The sequence below is a fragment of the Phytophthora sojae genome, assembly GCF_000149755.1.
Source record: "Phytophthora sojae unplaced genomic scaffold PHYSOscaffold_3, whole genome shotgun sequence".
NCBI lineage: Eukaryota > Oomycota > Peronosporomycetes > Peronosporales > Peronosporaceae > Phytophthora > Phytophthora sojae.
Window position 1 is genome coordinate 1,100,401 of NW_009258117.1, and position 13,633 is coordinate 1,114,033.

The 13,633-nt window shown below is 55.3% G+C and overlaps 7 protein-coding genes across 7 annotated transcripts; 4 read left to right on the plus strand and 3 right to left on the minus strand.

Annotated features, from left to right (window-relative positions):
* Nucleotides 1-198: 198 nt before the first annotated feature.
* Nucleotides 199-2,954, plus strand: PHYSODRAFT_558296 (hypothetical protein; the record flags this gene model as incomplete). Its single annotated transcript, XM_009523917.1, has 8 exons — nucleotides 199-432; nucleotides 515-629; nucleotides 705-790; nucleotides 870-1,136; nucleotides 1,208-1,321; nucleotides 1,397-1,720; nucleotides 1,850-1,977; nucleotides 2,035-2,954. The coding sequence occupies 8 exons, from the start codon at nucleotides 199-201 to the stop codon at nucleotides 2,711-2,713; spliced, it is 1,947 nt and encodes a 648-aa protein (XP_009522212.1). The 3' UTR covers nucleotides 2,714-2,954.
* Nucleotides 2,955-3,148: 194 nt separating this feature from the next.
* Nucleotides 3,149-3,805, minus strand: PHYSODRAFT_373083 (hypothetical protein; the record flags this gene model as incomplete). The annotated part of the gene is made up of 1 exon (XM_009523918.1): nucleotides 3,149-3,805. A coding segment is annotated over one exon (657 nt), but the record flags the coding sequence as incomplete, so codon positions are not given.
* A 549-nt stretch (nucleotides 3,806-4,354) lies between these two features.
* On the minus strand, nucleotides 4,355-4,540 carry PHYSODRAFT_408019 (hypothetical protein; the record flags this gene model as incomplete). The annotated part of the gene is made up of 1 exon (XM_009523919.1): nucleotides 4,355-4,540. A coding segment is annotated over one exon (186 nt), but the record flags the coding sequence as incomplete, so codon positions are not given.
* A 66-nt stretch (nucleotides 4,541-4,606) lies between these two features.
* PHYSODRAFT_489050 (hypothetical protein) lies at nucleotides 4,607-5,287 on the minus strand (the record flags this gene model as incomplete). The annotated part of the gene is made up of 1 exon (XM_009523920.1): nucleotides 4,607-5,287. One exon carries the CDS (start codon nucleotides 5,285-5,287, stop codon nucleotides 4,607-4,609), a length of 681 nt encoding a protein of 226 aa, XP_009522215.1.
* A 1,937-nt stretch (nucleotides 5,288-7,224) lies between these two features.
* PHYSODRAFT_327746 (hypothetical protein) lies at nucleotides 7,225-8,257 on the plus strand (the record flags this gene model as incomplete). Its single annotated transcript, XM_009523921.1, has 3 exons — nucleotides 7,225-7,240; nucleotides 7,334-7,541; nucleotides 8,068-8,257. 3 exons carry the CDS (start codon nucleotides 7,225-7,227, stop codon nucleotides 8,255-8,257), a joined length of 414 nt encoding a protein of 137 aa, XP_009522216.1.
* A 60-nt stretch (nucleotides 8,258-8,317) lies between these two features.
* PHYSODRAFT_497329 (hypothetical protein) lies at nucleotides 8,318-9,541 on the plus strand (the record flags this gene model as incomplete). Its single annotated transcript, XM_009523922.1, has 4 exons — nucleotides 8,318-8,491; nucleotides 8,594-8,812; nucleotides 8,873-9,032; nucleotides 9,123-9,541. 4 exons carry the CDS (start codon nucleotides 8,318-8,320, stop codon nucleotides 9,539-9,541), a joined length of 972 nt encoding a protein of 323 aa, XP_009522217.1.
* A 494-nt stretch (nucleotides 9,542-10,035) lies between these two features.
* Nucleotides 10,036-10,380, plus strand: PHYSODRAFT_405893 (hypothetical protein; the record flags this gene model as incomplete). The annotated part of the gene is made up of 2 exons (XM_009523923.1): nucleotides 10,036-10,164; nucleotides 10,213-10,380. Coding segments are annotated over 2 exons (297 nt in total), but the record flags the coding sequence as incomplete, so codon positions are not given.
* Nucleotides 10,381-13,633: the final 3,253 nt, after the last annotated feature.

Consider the following 13,633-nt stretch of genomic DNA (forward strand, 5'->3'; position numbering starts at 1 on the left):
CATCATCCCGGTACAGATCTAGATAGTGATGCCTCTGGATAGTGATAAAAGTGGTCTCCCGAGATTATCACTACAGAGAGGATTGTCTGCACTCGATAGGCTTTTATTCTAATTGAGAATATACCATTATGATTATTGAAAAAGACACCTATTTCTGATTTGGGTACCAATTCTCCAACTGCCACTCAATTGGTCACCATGGCATCGAGCCGACACGTCTCGCGCTGGCGGCTGTGCCATCCGCCCCAGGCCTCGGACAGCGCTGAAACTTCGCCCAGCTCTTCTCCAGACGTGTCTCCACCTGTTGCAACAGTTTCAGCCTCCACGCCCCCCGTGTCGCTGCGGTACCTCAATGAGTTCGTGGGCAAGCTGCACTGCGCGCCCGCCCTGCTGCGGCACGGCTTGTTCCCGGACGCCAAGGAGGTCACAGAGGTGAGCGAGCACTCGCCATATCAGAGAAAATGAGATGGCGATAGTGGTGCAAATTTTTCTCAATGTTTCTTCGTACTCCCAGAGCATGGCGCTGTTCAACGCCGTCCGCCGATACATGGAGCCCAAAAGCAGTGGAGAAGAGCTGCAGGGCGACGGCAAGCACAACGGAATCGTCGTCGTGGGAGACGGCAACACTCGTGAGTGGACAGTGGTCAATGCTCTACCACGTACGGGGTAGTTGGTTGACATATTCGTTGTTCTTTTGTTTCCAGCTCGGACGGCCGCAATGTTTGCGTTCCGGATGCGAGGGTGGAAGTGTTACAGTGTGGACCCGGCGATGGAGAAGGGGACGAGCGAGGTTCGTGGCTGGGAAATTGGGCATTCTTTTGTTTTGAGGTGCTGATAGTTTGTCTTTCTTGTTCTTTGTTGTGCTGCAGCGGTCGAAGGGGTGGGCGGACGTGGCGAATCTCGTTGTGGTTCGCAACAAGATTGAGAACGTGCGCATCGCCCTGAGGCGGGCAATTGTGGTTCTGGTGCACGCCCACGTGACGCTGGACCAGGCGCTGAGCGCCGTGCAGGCGGAGCAGGTGTGCGGAGTCGTGACGCTGCCGTGCTGCAACTGGTACGGCAAGCAGGAGCTTCTCTTTGGCCGCGGCCCAGATCTTGTGTACGACGACTTCAGCGTGCTCTCGGACCACCGGGAGGTAAGCGCTCGCCGCTCAGATAATTCTTCATCATTGTCTAATGTTTTTTTTCTTCTGTTGCTTTTGTGTAGATTCGCTTGTGGGTTGGAGACGAGTCTGCTCATGCTCCTGGCAGTGTTGACACCTCCCACGCTGATCTCTCGTTGGCGTCGAGTGTCATGAAGGGCTGCGTGCGCAAAGAGCTGGTGGTGAATGTTGAGACTTTGACCGGAGAACACGCAGACAAAACTACCGAGCAGCAGGTGGAGAACTTGAGGAAGCGACACGATGGCGTGCTCGATTTCATCGGCGACACGTTGGGCGAGCTATCCCGTGATGCGTCGACGATGACTCCGGAAGAGTACATCGCAGAGGAACAGACAATGGGGAGCAGTGTACCGTCGGCTGTGGCGTCGCATCTCGGAATGGACACGCACGTACTCGCTCTTGGTTGGCACCCACGGCGCTTAGTCGTGCGCTTGCTGCTGCGTGATGGCTACACCAACGTGTACACGGTTTCTCTTGCTGAGGAACTGCCGTTCAGTGTTGCTGACAATGGCGAGCGCGGTATCAAACGACTGAAGCTGCAGCTTCACAAGTGCAGCGTGGATCTCGATGCAGAACCGAACGACGAAGAAAAGACGCTGAAGCTCGACCCATGCGGCTTCTTCACGTTGCAGTCCTCTTTCGCTCTATCGCGCACTGGCGAGAAAGACGACAACGAAACAGATGAGAAGATCACTGTGTCGTTTGAAAGAGAAGGAGAACCAGCGCCACCGCTCGCCTGCGTCCTGGATGCTGGATTCCTCTTTCGAGGTTTCCGTGGTCGCGCCAAGAAGAGCCCCGCCTTTTTCCGCCTCCTGTGCCGCACTCTGGACCAGCTCGTACCGGCCTGTGGCAGCTCTGCTGCCAGCCAAAGTGCGTCTCTGGTCTGCTTGACACCACGCAAGCAATGGCGGAAGAAGGAGTTCCTGACGCACCCAGACCTGGGCTACGACGTGCAGTCGCTTATTGCAACGCGGAATCAGTCCCCAGATACGCCAGTGTACGTCTACTGCTGCTTCAAGCGCCAAGCCATCGCGGCACTCGCTACCACTGAGCAAGCTTCCAAACCTGAGCCTGGCACCGACACCATCGCCCGAGATGCCGCTCTTGAGACGTGGCTAGGACTGGAGACGGAATTGAATACGAGGAAGAGTGAGCTCGGAGACCAGCTCGTTGTTATGGACAGCCCCGCCGCGCGAGTGAAGGCTGCACAAGATCAAGAGCAAGCTGTTACCGATAACCTGACTGATCCTCGGAAAGTCTACATCCAAGCGACAGGTGAAATCTCCCGTGTTCGTAGATTCAGCAATGGCATGGCCTTCGTCTCACTGGAATTAGCTGGAAGTGGGTACGATAGACCACTCCAGGTTTTCTTGCAGCGTGACACACTTGGATGGTCTTTGGAGATGTTCGCAAAGGTGGTGAGTCTGCTTCGAAAGGGCGACGAGCTGGTCGCAGTGGGATTCATGGCTCGCAACGCGCGTGGTCACTCAATGCTGCAGGTGGAAGCCTTGTCCTTGGCGCGCACAGGCGAGTTCGAAGCTTACAATTAGACGCGCTGGGACTCACTAGGAGCTGGAAATGGATTTAACTTTCCCTTTCGGCTCGGACTTGTGAACTGTTTAGCTGTTAGGACGAAGCCATTGGAATTGGAAGGAGAAATCGGCTCCTGAAAGCAAAAACAAAAACAGTTTGTCAAAATTGAGCGTCTACCCCAAGGTAAGTAAGAACTTACCAAAGTGTACAACGCGAAACGTTAGCGTGAAGAGCATCCATAAAATGACTTTTGAGACGATCAGGGACCACTGGGTCTCCAACACAAAAGCCAATTGGTACAGCGTGCGTATCCCACAAGATCGCTTCGTGATAATGGCAAGTGCGACGAACGACGTGAGCTCCAGCAATGCGTAAGCTAGTATTCCCGACACAGCTCTGCCCACGTTATCAGCAGTAAGACCTTCCATCTCGGAATGATAACGAGCGCTCGGTATGGGGAGCACGAGAAGAACAGGTAATTCGTACGGCGTATGGTTCACCTTGGTGAAAAGCAGTTGATATACCGGGTAGCCGGCATACATGACTCCAGACAGCACGATAATTTTACTAAATTGCCTCAGGTTCCTCCGCAACGAAAACATGCGTTCCCACTCTTCCGTGCCCAGCACAACGCGCAAGCCTACACCCAAGACCAGCGCCGAAGGAGGAGAGACCGCCAGCATGAAGAAGGGCACTGGAAACACCGACACCGCCGCTACTGCCACTCCTACAACAACAAAGGCGCTACCAGAGTACACGTGATACGCTACCGACTGCTTTACAGATAGCGGCCGAACGTTCAACCAGAGCCCGATCTGTGACGTGACCGCGTACGACGCAGCAACACCAGCACAACCCGCACGGACCCAGAAGCCGTAATTTGCCTTCCAGCCTTCATTTGGCCGCTGGAGTGGAACAGCTTCTTGGCATATCACAATGAAGAACACAACCAGCGGTAAGCGGATAAGGACCAGAACAACACGAGGCACAGACGCCTTGCGATTATAATCTTCCAGTGCGAGCATCCGCTCGATCGAGTATTTCCCACCAAAGCGCGAGGGTTGAGAGGCGTGCCATGCGTGGAACCATTTCGTCATCAAAGGCGTGGCGGCTGTGTGGGGATTTCCGCTCGTTGTCACGTCCGAAGGCAGCACCCTTGCCGTTGGCCCTAGGCCGATCATACTTCTGAAGTAGCCAGCACTTGCAAGAAGGGCATACAGCTTATCTTGCTTAGGTGCTATTGTGGGATTTAGTTCAGTACATGTAACCAGGAGTGACAATGCTTTTGGGTATAAAAAAAGGCTGAAGCTGCAGCCCCTACCGCTCTATCACGTACTAGCGAGGGCAATGGCAACGGAGAACAACCGTGCCGTGTGAAAGCGAAGGAGTTTTTAGTTTTTTTGGTGAGGTACATTACAGGCATTTAGGAAATCTAACGACTAAGCCAATGTCCGTCTGTCAGAAGCCTACACATCTTCTGTCAGCTTGCTAAGTACCGTTGAAGGTGCTAGCACATGCATCCTCCTTAGAGTTACCTAGTGAGTTCGACCGTCTACCGTCTTCATCCGGGTCTAGATGGGTTTCAATCCATTGTGATACATCGCTCGTGAGGAGTACGACCAGGTCGGGGTAAGGTGCTCGATGTCTGTGTCAAGTACCTGGATGCTGCGTTTGGTATCCATCGCGAGGTTCGCCAATTTGTCAGCCGTCTTCTTGAAGTGGCGGAGGTGATGCGTCCAGGACGTGATCTGAAGCTGGTCCGCGATAGTTCTGCATTGCGCGTAAATATCTCGCAAGTGAGCAGCCTTGGGAGGGCGTCGCCGCGCCAGATGCGTGAGGATAAGTTTGCTGTCTCCAATCTTTTTTTTAATAACGTTGAGGTGTATTGAGTTACTGGCCTTGTGGCCGAACTAATGCTGTCTCCAATCACATGAAGCCCCGTTAGCTTCATCGCCAGCGCTCGCCGAAGGCCCACTAGTAGCCCCCCTGTATTCCGCCACGTTATTCGTCGTGGAGTGCGCTGCGTACGACACGCTCGCCATCCACATCACAACCGGAGAGAGGTCACGGCCACCAATCCGTATGATCACCGACCCCGAGCCACCCGGTCCGGGATTGCCTCTCGAGCCGCCGTCGAAGAAAAGTAAAAATCTCGACGTCTCCAGTGCTCCTGCAGCGTATTCGGGTGTGGTGCCGCCGCCGGCCGTGAGCACCGCATGAGCAAGCCGAGCTGCTTGATGGATATGAGGAGCAGCGGGGGAGCCAAGCGCCCGTTCTCGCAACGTGAGGTACCCTTGTGCTAGACGCCCCGATAACAACGCCATGGCTCGATGCGCCGACATATCCTCGACAGGGTCTCGGCAACCGCTCCTCCATTTCCAGATAGCATGAAGAGTAAGGACGACGCCAAGCCGCCAACAGTCCTGCAATGAGTCCCGGAGTACCCTACGGACATTGTGTCTGGCAGCCTCCGACTCCAAGGCATATTTCGTGTCCAGCAGCGCCCATACCCCAGAGGGCACGATAGACAGGTCCAGCTCGAATATGTCGGCGAGGTGTGACTGTAAGTCCCCATACCGATCGCTTGCCATGGCGCTGTGAAAGCGAAGGAGAACCAGCGCCTACTCTCGCGTGCGTCCTGGATGCTCGCTTAAACGTGGTGAGTCTGCTTTGAAAGGTAGGCGAGCTGGTCGCAGTTGGATTCACGCCGGGGGGGGGAGAGGCTCGCGCAGGCGAGTTTAATGCTTATAATTGAATCCGCTGGTACTAACTACTGCCTAGAGCTGGGGATAGATTTAGTTTATCCCTTGTTCCGACTGATGAACTGATTAGCTATTAGGATGGATCCATTGGAATTGAAAGGAAAAATCGGCTCCTGAAAGCAAAAAAAATATCAGACTTTAGTCAGAAGGGAATTTTTACCCAAAGCTTGGTAGTTAAGGTAAATGCTTACCAAAGTGCATAATGCGAAACGTTAACGTGAAGAGCATCCATAGCATAACTTTGGACAAGATATAGGGCCATTGCGTCTCCAAAACAAAAGCCAGTTGGTACAGCGCGCGAATCCCACAATTTCGCTTCGAGACCAGAGCGAGCGCTGAGTAGTTTCCACCGCAGTGCAACGGAGGTTGGAAACGCGTTTTTCGGGTTCGACGTAAATGAAGGCCATGTACAACGACTTCAACACACAGGATCGCATCAGGGAACGAGTCCGACAAGATGCCAAGCTCCTTCCAAAGGACGACGAGTCCATGATGCTGTTAACGGCCTCCTCGGGCTTGTTTTGTCCGTCTTGTCCCAGCGACCTGACCAACGGAAGTCTAAATCTGGGTGCACGGTTCAAGCGGTAGTGTCGAGGAGGTCGAGTAGGTGAGCTGCTTCATTCGGTCTTTCGCTCAGCGCTGAGCGATTCGACCATGTGCGCTTGCAAGTAGGCGACGCAGAATTTTAGCCGTGGCGGAGACGGCGAAGCGGACGGGTCAAGCAGTCAAGACCGGCCACCACAGAAGGGTTCACACGGTTTATCCGGCTGGCCGTCCAGCTTGCATCGACAGCGCCAACGCTATCTGTTGTGGGGCGCGCGATGGCACAAGTCGCTGCCTGAGGGGGCTAACCAGAAGAAGACTGAAGCGTGCTCAGCTAAGTATTTGCATCTGATGTTTGATTAGGCTGGGTCTCCAGGTATAGCAACGCTCGCTCGATCTACTCAACCCCCCGGGTCGTTTAGCGGAGGAATAGGCGGAGATGGCGTGTCGAAGATGCTCAAGCATGACACCATCTAAGCAGCCGTAAAGTGGACGAATTGCAAGCAGTGATTGCTCGAACACCCATCATTGGGTGGCATCATGCTGTGCGTGGCGGGTCATTTACAAGGTATACTCGTGATCAAACCGAAGGGGGGCCTGTGGGTGGATCGAGGGCGGAGCAGCTTGCCGGGAGGGCGGCGAACAATGGAGCACGGTTCGTTCACACGTTCACCGCTCTAGGTACTAACGAAAGATTGTACTGTGTTGTTGTTTGGCCAGAGCACTTCATTCCCAGTCAACTCGGCTAAATGTGGGGTGCCTAGGCTTGCATTGCGGTTCAAGCCGCACCGAGGCTAGCCTCATTAACTGAAAATGAAGCGGCTCTAGCCCCACATGGATTCTTGCACAAGAGAGGAAATGAGTAGTTTCCACCGCAGTGCAACGGAGGTCGGAAACGCGTTTTTCGGGTTCGACGTAAAAGAAGGCCATGTACAACGACTTCAACACACAAGATCGCATCAGGGAACGAGTCCGACAAGATGCCAAGCTCCTTCCCAAGGACGACGAGTCTATGATGCTGTTAACGGCCTCCTCGGGCTTGTTTTGTCCGTCTTGTCCCAGCGACCTTGTAATGATCTGCACGTGCAAGAGCAGAACCCAACCACATCATCAGTTGAGTCCGCACGCAGAGAGCCCAAGTCGTCGTCTGCATACTCACCGGTTGCGCAAGCTCCTGCTCCGGCACGCCTCAGCCAACCACTTCATGTTTAGGACCGAGAGCCATGAGGGCGACCTCGGGTAGATGGATAGCAGCAAACAGACAAAGACATCAATTCAGTTTCCATTTTACTCGCAACACAACAAGCACAACCAGAACCTTACACTTGGTAGCACTTGCGAAGCCGACGCGCGCTTCAGTCCAGTTCCGGTTCCAGTTCCAGTCCTCGTTCCAGTTCCAGTGCCGCCACGCGTCGCCGGTGTGCACGCCGTCCAGCCTCGTCCGTCCCGCATTGCCGTTGCGCACGCCGTCTTCCTCGCATCCGTTCTTCGGTGTGCTGCACCTGTACCTCTCGCCGTTCAACTTCTCCGGGTGCGCCGCGTGCGTGACCTCGTCCGCAGCCTCGTCCGCTCGTCGCCGACGGGGCCTCCATTTTCGCCGAGCTCGCTCCTTTTCTTTCTGGGGGAGGAGTGGCGACGCACATTGTCACACGTCACTTCGTGTCGACATCTCATTGGTGTATTTAGCCCAATTACTTCCGCGTGTCCATACGCGGCACCCACCTCGACCTTCCGCTTGTCACCTCGACTGTCACTTGCAAACAGTGCGCAGCCGAGTGTAACATCTGCGTCGGTGGCCGTTACGAGTTTAGTAGTAGGAGTCTTTGTGCTCCGAGGCGGGCTCGAGCTAGCGCCGGACGGAATTGCACCAGTTGCTTCCTTCGGGACACTGGAGCAAGTGGTTGGTACTTGTCGGAAGCAGAGCTCCAGGTCGAGCGTCTGTGACTTCGTTGGGGCTTACAGACATTGTCGGAAGCAGCGCTCCAGGGAGTGCCTGCGACTTTAAACTTTGATTGATTTGGTTGAGGAGCTTGCGCGCCCCAGCCATCTATTGACGACGTGACTAGCGTAGGCGCAAACATGGATGAAGCAGCTATGCAGCACGCGGACAGCGTGCAGCAGATGTTCGCCTCGCTCGCGGCGATGATGCGCGAGCAACAACAGTTCATGGCGCAGACAGCGGAGCTGCAGCGCCAGATGGCGGCGACACTGCAACAGCAACAGCAGCAGCAGTCTGCCTCGCAGCAGCAGCAGTAACCACCGTCGCACGACTCTACTTCTCAAGACACGCGCGAGTACCGTGCCGAGGGCATCTCCATGCCGAAGTTCTCCGGCACCAAGGACGACGACGTCGCGGACTACCTCTTCAGTGCCAAACTCTACTTTGAGTCGAAGAACATCAAGTACGGCGCCGACACACCGCAGCAGCGCCCCCTGTCACTCTTGGTGGCGAACTTGAAGGGGCCAACAGCAGCATGGTACCGCGAGTACGTCTCCCACGACGGGAACTTCCTGCACTCGGTCTCGCAGTTCGAGGAGCTGCTGACCAGCGAGTTCACGACCCCCGATCACCAAGAGCACCTGCGCGACCAGCTCCTACGCCTACGCCAGAACAACTTCGCCTGCCTCGAAGATTACGTGTCGGCCTTCCGGCACATCATCTGCAAGGTAGAGGACATGAGCGATATCAACAAGGTCATGCATTTTCAGAAGGGGTTGGTCGTAGAGATCAGGCAAGAGGTCAAGCTGCGCCAGTTCCGAAACACGACGGACGCGATTTCATTTGCACTGATGTACGACCGAACGCACACTGTAGGATCGCGTCGTACCCATGCGAACCGCGGAGGTCAAGGTGGCCAACGCCTTCAACAGTCGTTACATCGCATCGAGGAGCCAACACCGATGGAGATTGGAAGCTCGCGCTTCGTTTCTCGCGACGAGTGTCTGCGCAGTAATCTGTGCTTCTACTGCAAGGAACCCGGGCATCGCCTGGCCACGTGCCCAAAGAGGCCAGCGCGCAACAACCCCCGGGGTGTATCTCGTCCTCCACAAGGGCGCGGGTCATTCCGCGCTAACCAGGGCTCGTTCCGCCGCATTGTCGAAGACGACGTATCCGACGAAGACGAAGACGACTACGTAGACAGCCGTGACGACCACGTCGAGGTCATTGACAGCTTGCAGTTGAACATGGTGTCCATCGCCACCGAGCCGTCACCCAATCGAGAACTGTTGCGATTCGAGGGGGCGATGAACGGGCGGGCAGTGGGAATCTTGATCGACAGCGGTGCAGAGCGCAACATTGTGCGCCCTGGCCTCGCCCAAAACTGCGTTGAGTCCGCCAAGGTCACGGCGGAGCGCTTTTACGGTACGACAACGCCGGCCCGTACGGCGCAACAATGTTTGGAGACTATCCGCTTTGCTGGCAGAGACTTCAACGGATTTTCCCTCATTGAGTGGGAAGTGTCGACAAATCAAGACGTGATCCTCGGGCTTCCATGGCTGGTGCAGTTCACCCGGTTATCGACTGGCAAACCGGAGTGATGCGGTTCCCCAACAAGCGCTAAGTGCATGATTTCAGTTCGGTGAACGACAGTCTCGAGGTAGCGGGACCGTCAGTGGCTTCAGTGGAAGTGAAACCTGAGTTCCTTCAGCACCCCCTGCCCCCGAATCTGCGGCAGCAGCTTGACGCTCGTGTAAAGGCAGGCTACTTCAGTATGCCTTTGGGGCCAAGCTCGATAACAGCGCTAGAATGTCAGCCATTGCAACGCATCTTTGACAACGAAGGCGATGACGACACGGAGGCATCGTCGTTGTGTGTCCTCTCGGCGGCAGAGTTTGAGACAAAGGTGAAGGCCGACGAGTACGCCGAACTGTATAATGTCACGGTGAAGACGTCGCCCAAGGTGAAGTCGGTGCCGTCGCAGCTTCAAGCAGTACTTGACGAGTTCGCCGATGTCTTTCCGTCAGAGTTGCCGCCTGGATTACCACCGAGCCACTCAATCGAGCACGAAGTGGTCTTGAAACCAGGTGCGACGCCCAGCAACCGCGCCCCCTTCCGTCTCTCGAAGGTTGAGCAGGAGGCATTGGACATCTTTGTGGCAGAGCTGCTGAAGAAGGACTGGATCGAAGTGTCGGACTCTCCATGGGTATCAAACATCTTTGGCGTGCCCAAAAAGGATCCCGCGACTGGCAAATTCCCATCACGCTTGGAGTGGCTACATTCGAACAATCCGCACATGCCCATTCGATGGGACATTGACTATCGCTTGGTGAATGCGGCCTCAGAGGTTGCCAATATACCGCTGCCGCACATCGAGCAGCTCTTTGATCGGATGGTGGGAGCAGTGATCTTCTCGATTCTCGACCTCGCCAGTGGATACCACCAGATGCGTATGTCTCCGACGTCCAAGCAGTACACGGCATTCAGGACAAACCATGAGATATATCATTGGAACGTGGCGCCTATGGGCCTGGCCGGCATGCCGGGCACGTGGACGCGCCTGATGCGCAAGCTGCTGAGCCATCTACTGTTCGTGGTCGTTTATCTGGACGACATCTGCATCTTCTCGCGGTCGATGGCCGATCACGTCGAGCACTTACGGCAAGTCTGTGAAATCCTTCGGGCTCACAAGCTTTACGCTCGTCCGGATAAGTGCGACTTCGGTCAAGCTTCGGTCGACTTCCTTGACCACACCATCTCAGCTGATGGCTTGCACGTGGACGCTCGCAAGACTCGAGCCATCGCCGAGTTGACAGAGCCCAGCAACATCAAGGATCTACAGCGCTTCTTGGGTCTCGCCGGATATTATCGTCGCTTCATTCATCAGTTTGCGACACTGGTACTTCCGCTGAGCTCTTTGGTCAAGAAAGATGTGGCGTGGGTATGGGATGACGGTCAGTGCCAGGCTTTCAATGCCATCAAGCTTGCGCTCCAGCACGCACCGGTACTACGTCTGCAGACTTCGACAAGCCGTTCATTGTGACAACGGATGCTAGTCACGCGTGCATTGGTGGAGTCCTCTCTCAGCTGCATGGCGGCAATGATCTCCCCGTGGCATTTTTCAGCAAGAAGCTTGGTCCGCATGAGCTGAACTGGCCTGTTCACGAGAAGGAACTCTTTGCGATCAAACAAGCGCTCGCCCGTTGGCGCCATTACCTCCATGGAGTCTCGTTTGAAGTGTACACGGACAACTCGGCGTGCAAGTGGTTTCTACAGCATCCCCGCCTGTCTGGTCGCCTGGCTCGCTGGCTGGACTTTTTTGCGTCCTTCCTGTTCACGCTGCACCATCGTCCAGGCACTTTGAATGTCGTCGCCGACGCGTTATCGCGCCCCCCTGATGCTTCTTCAAGTCTGGGGGAGGAACTGGAGGCTGGTGAAACCGAACCCGAGCCGCTGGCAGTGTGTACGGCGTGTTTGACGTCGCCGACATGCACGAACATTTGCGACGCGGCATCGCGTCGTACTAAGGCTACGGAGAAGCTCCAAAGCATACCGACTCGTGATCAAGCCGTGATGCTTGCCGTCAAACAGCCAGCCGCAAGGGCACATGTTGTAGGCACGGCACAGTGGCGTATGAGATTGATCGCAGCATCGATGGAGGACAGCACGGTGATAAGCTCACTTCAACTGGATAACCAAACGAAGCGGGCGTTTCAGAAGGCATACAGCAAAGATTCAGTCTTCAAGCCGCTGTGGAAGTCCGGTCGCCCGTCGGAAGAGTACGAAATCATTCGCGGGTTGATCTATTTGAAGAGCAACGACAGCCTACGCCGCCTCTGTGTGCCAAACAACCGGAAACTTCGGTTCGATGTCATTCACAACGCGCATGATGCGGCGACCATGGCGCACCCATGCATCCGTCGCACTCAGCTTGCTGCGGCACAGTGGTACTTCTGGCCGAGCATGGATCTGGACATCAAAGCCTACGTTCAGAGTTGTGAGTCATGTATGAGGTACAAGTCAAGCACCGGACGAAGAGCAGGAAAGCTTCAGCCGATCCCGTTGCCCGCTGCGTGTTGGGATGTTGTCTCGACTGACTTCATCACGCATTTGCCTGTGTCCGACGGCTTTGATGCGATCATGGTCGTGGTGGACAAGTTGTCAAAGCGTCCAGTCTACATCCCGACGCACACCACGGCGACTGCGGAAGACATTGCCAAGCTGTTCTTCAACAACGTCATCCGGTATTATGGTATCCCATCGACCATCATCTCCGACCGGGACCCGAAGTTCACGTCGAAGTTCTGGAAAGCACTGGTACAGCTGATGAAGATCAAGACAGCGATGACGACTGCCCACCGAGCGCAGGCCAATGGCCAAACTGAGCGTCAGAATCGGACTCTCGAGGACTCGTTGCGATGCTCTGTTTCGTACCATGGCAACGACTGGAATGAGCACCTGCCCATGATTGAGTATGCGCACGCAACACTGGTGTCCAGCTCGTCGAAGCTGTCGCCCTTCTTCGTCGACACCGGTCGTCACCCTAAGAACCCATTGGGTAGTTTGGAGAGCGATCAGCCGGTGGCGAGGTCTCGTGTGGAGTACGCGTCTCGATTTGTTCAGCATCGTCAAGAGGTGATCGAACGTGCTCGGAAGAATCGGTTGGATGCGCAAGAGGCTCAAAAGAAGTTCTACGACCGGCGTCGTGCAGCAAACCCATTCAAGGTCGGTGAGCTAGCCTTGCTGTCGACGCAGGACATGAACATCTCGCACGCCACCGCGGAAACGACGCTTCGCTCACGGAAGTTCATCCCGCGCTTCATCGGTCCGTACCCGATCCTGGAACTTCACGGCAACGTTGCGCTGCTCGATCTACCGGCCAACTTGAAGCACATCAGCCCACGCTTCAACATCGACAAGCTCAAGGTATACAACAGCAACCCTGATAGCTTCGTCGGCCGTGTGATCCCGAAGTCGACTCCCGTGATTTTCGACGACGATGGCGAGCCACTACACGTTGTCGAAGCTCTGATCAAGAAGCGCATCTTCAACAGCCAACCTGAGTACTTGGTCAAGTGGCACGGGCTCCCTCACCATGAGAACACGTGGGAACGCGAGCGCGACATCAAACACATCAGCCACTGGCAAGCGCTGCTAAAAGATCTTCGCCAACGCAATCGAGTGGCACGGGCCTAGTGGAATTCTCTTGAACAGATTTTTCACGGTACTGTTCCTTACATCGAGGGTCTACGGTACTACAAACTTCAACTTCGGCGACTTCAACGTTCAAGGTGCCGGGACTCACTCAAGTCGGGGGAGGGGTGTAATGATCTGCACGTGCAAGAGCAGAACCCAACCGCATCATCAGTTGAGTCCGCACGCAGAGAGCCCAAGTCGTCGTCTGCATACTCACCGGTTGCGCAAGCTCCTACTCCGGCACGCCTCAGCCAACCACTTCATGTTTAGGACCGAGCGCCATGAGGGCGCCCTCGGGTAGATGGATAGCAGCAAACAGACAAAGACATCAATTCAGTTTCCATTTTACTCGCAACACAACAAGTACAACCAGAACCTTACAGACCTGACCAACGGAAGTCTAAATCTGGGTGCACGGTTCAAGCGGTAGTGACGAGGAGGTCGAGTAGGTGAGCTGCTTCATTCGGTCTTTCGCTCAGCGCTGAGCGATTGGGCCA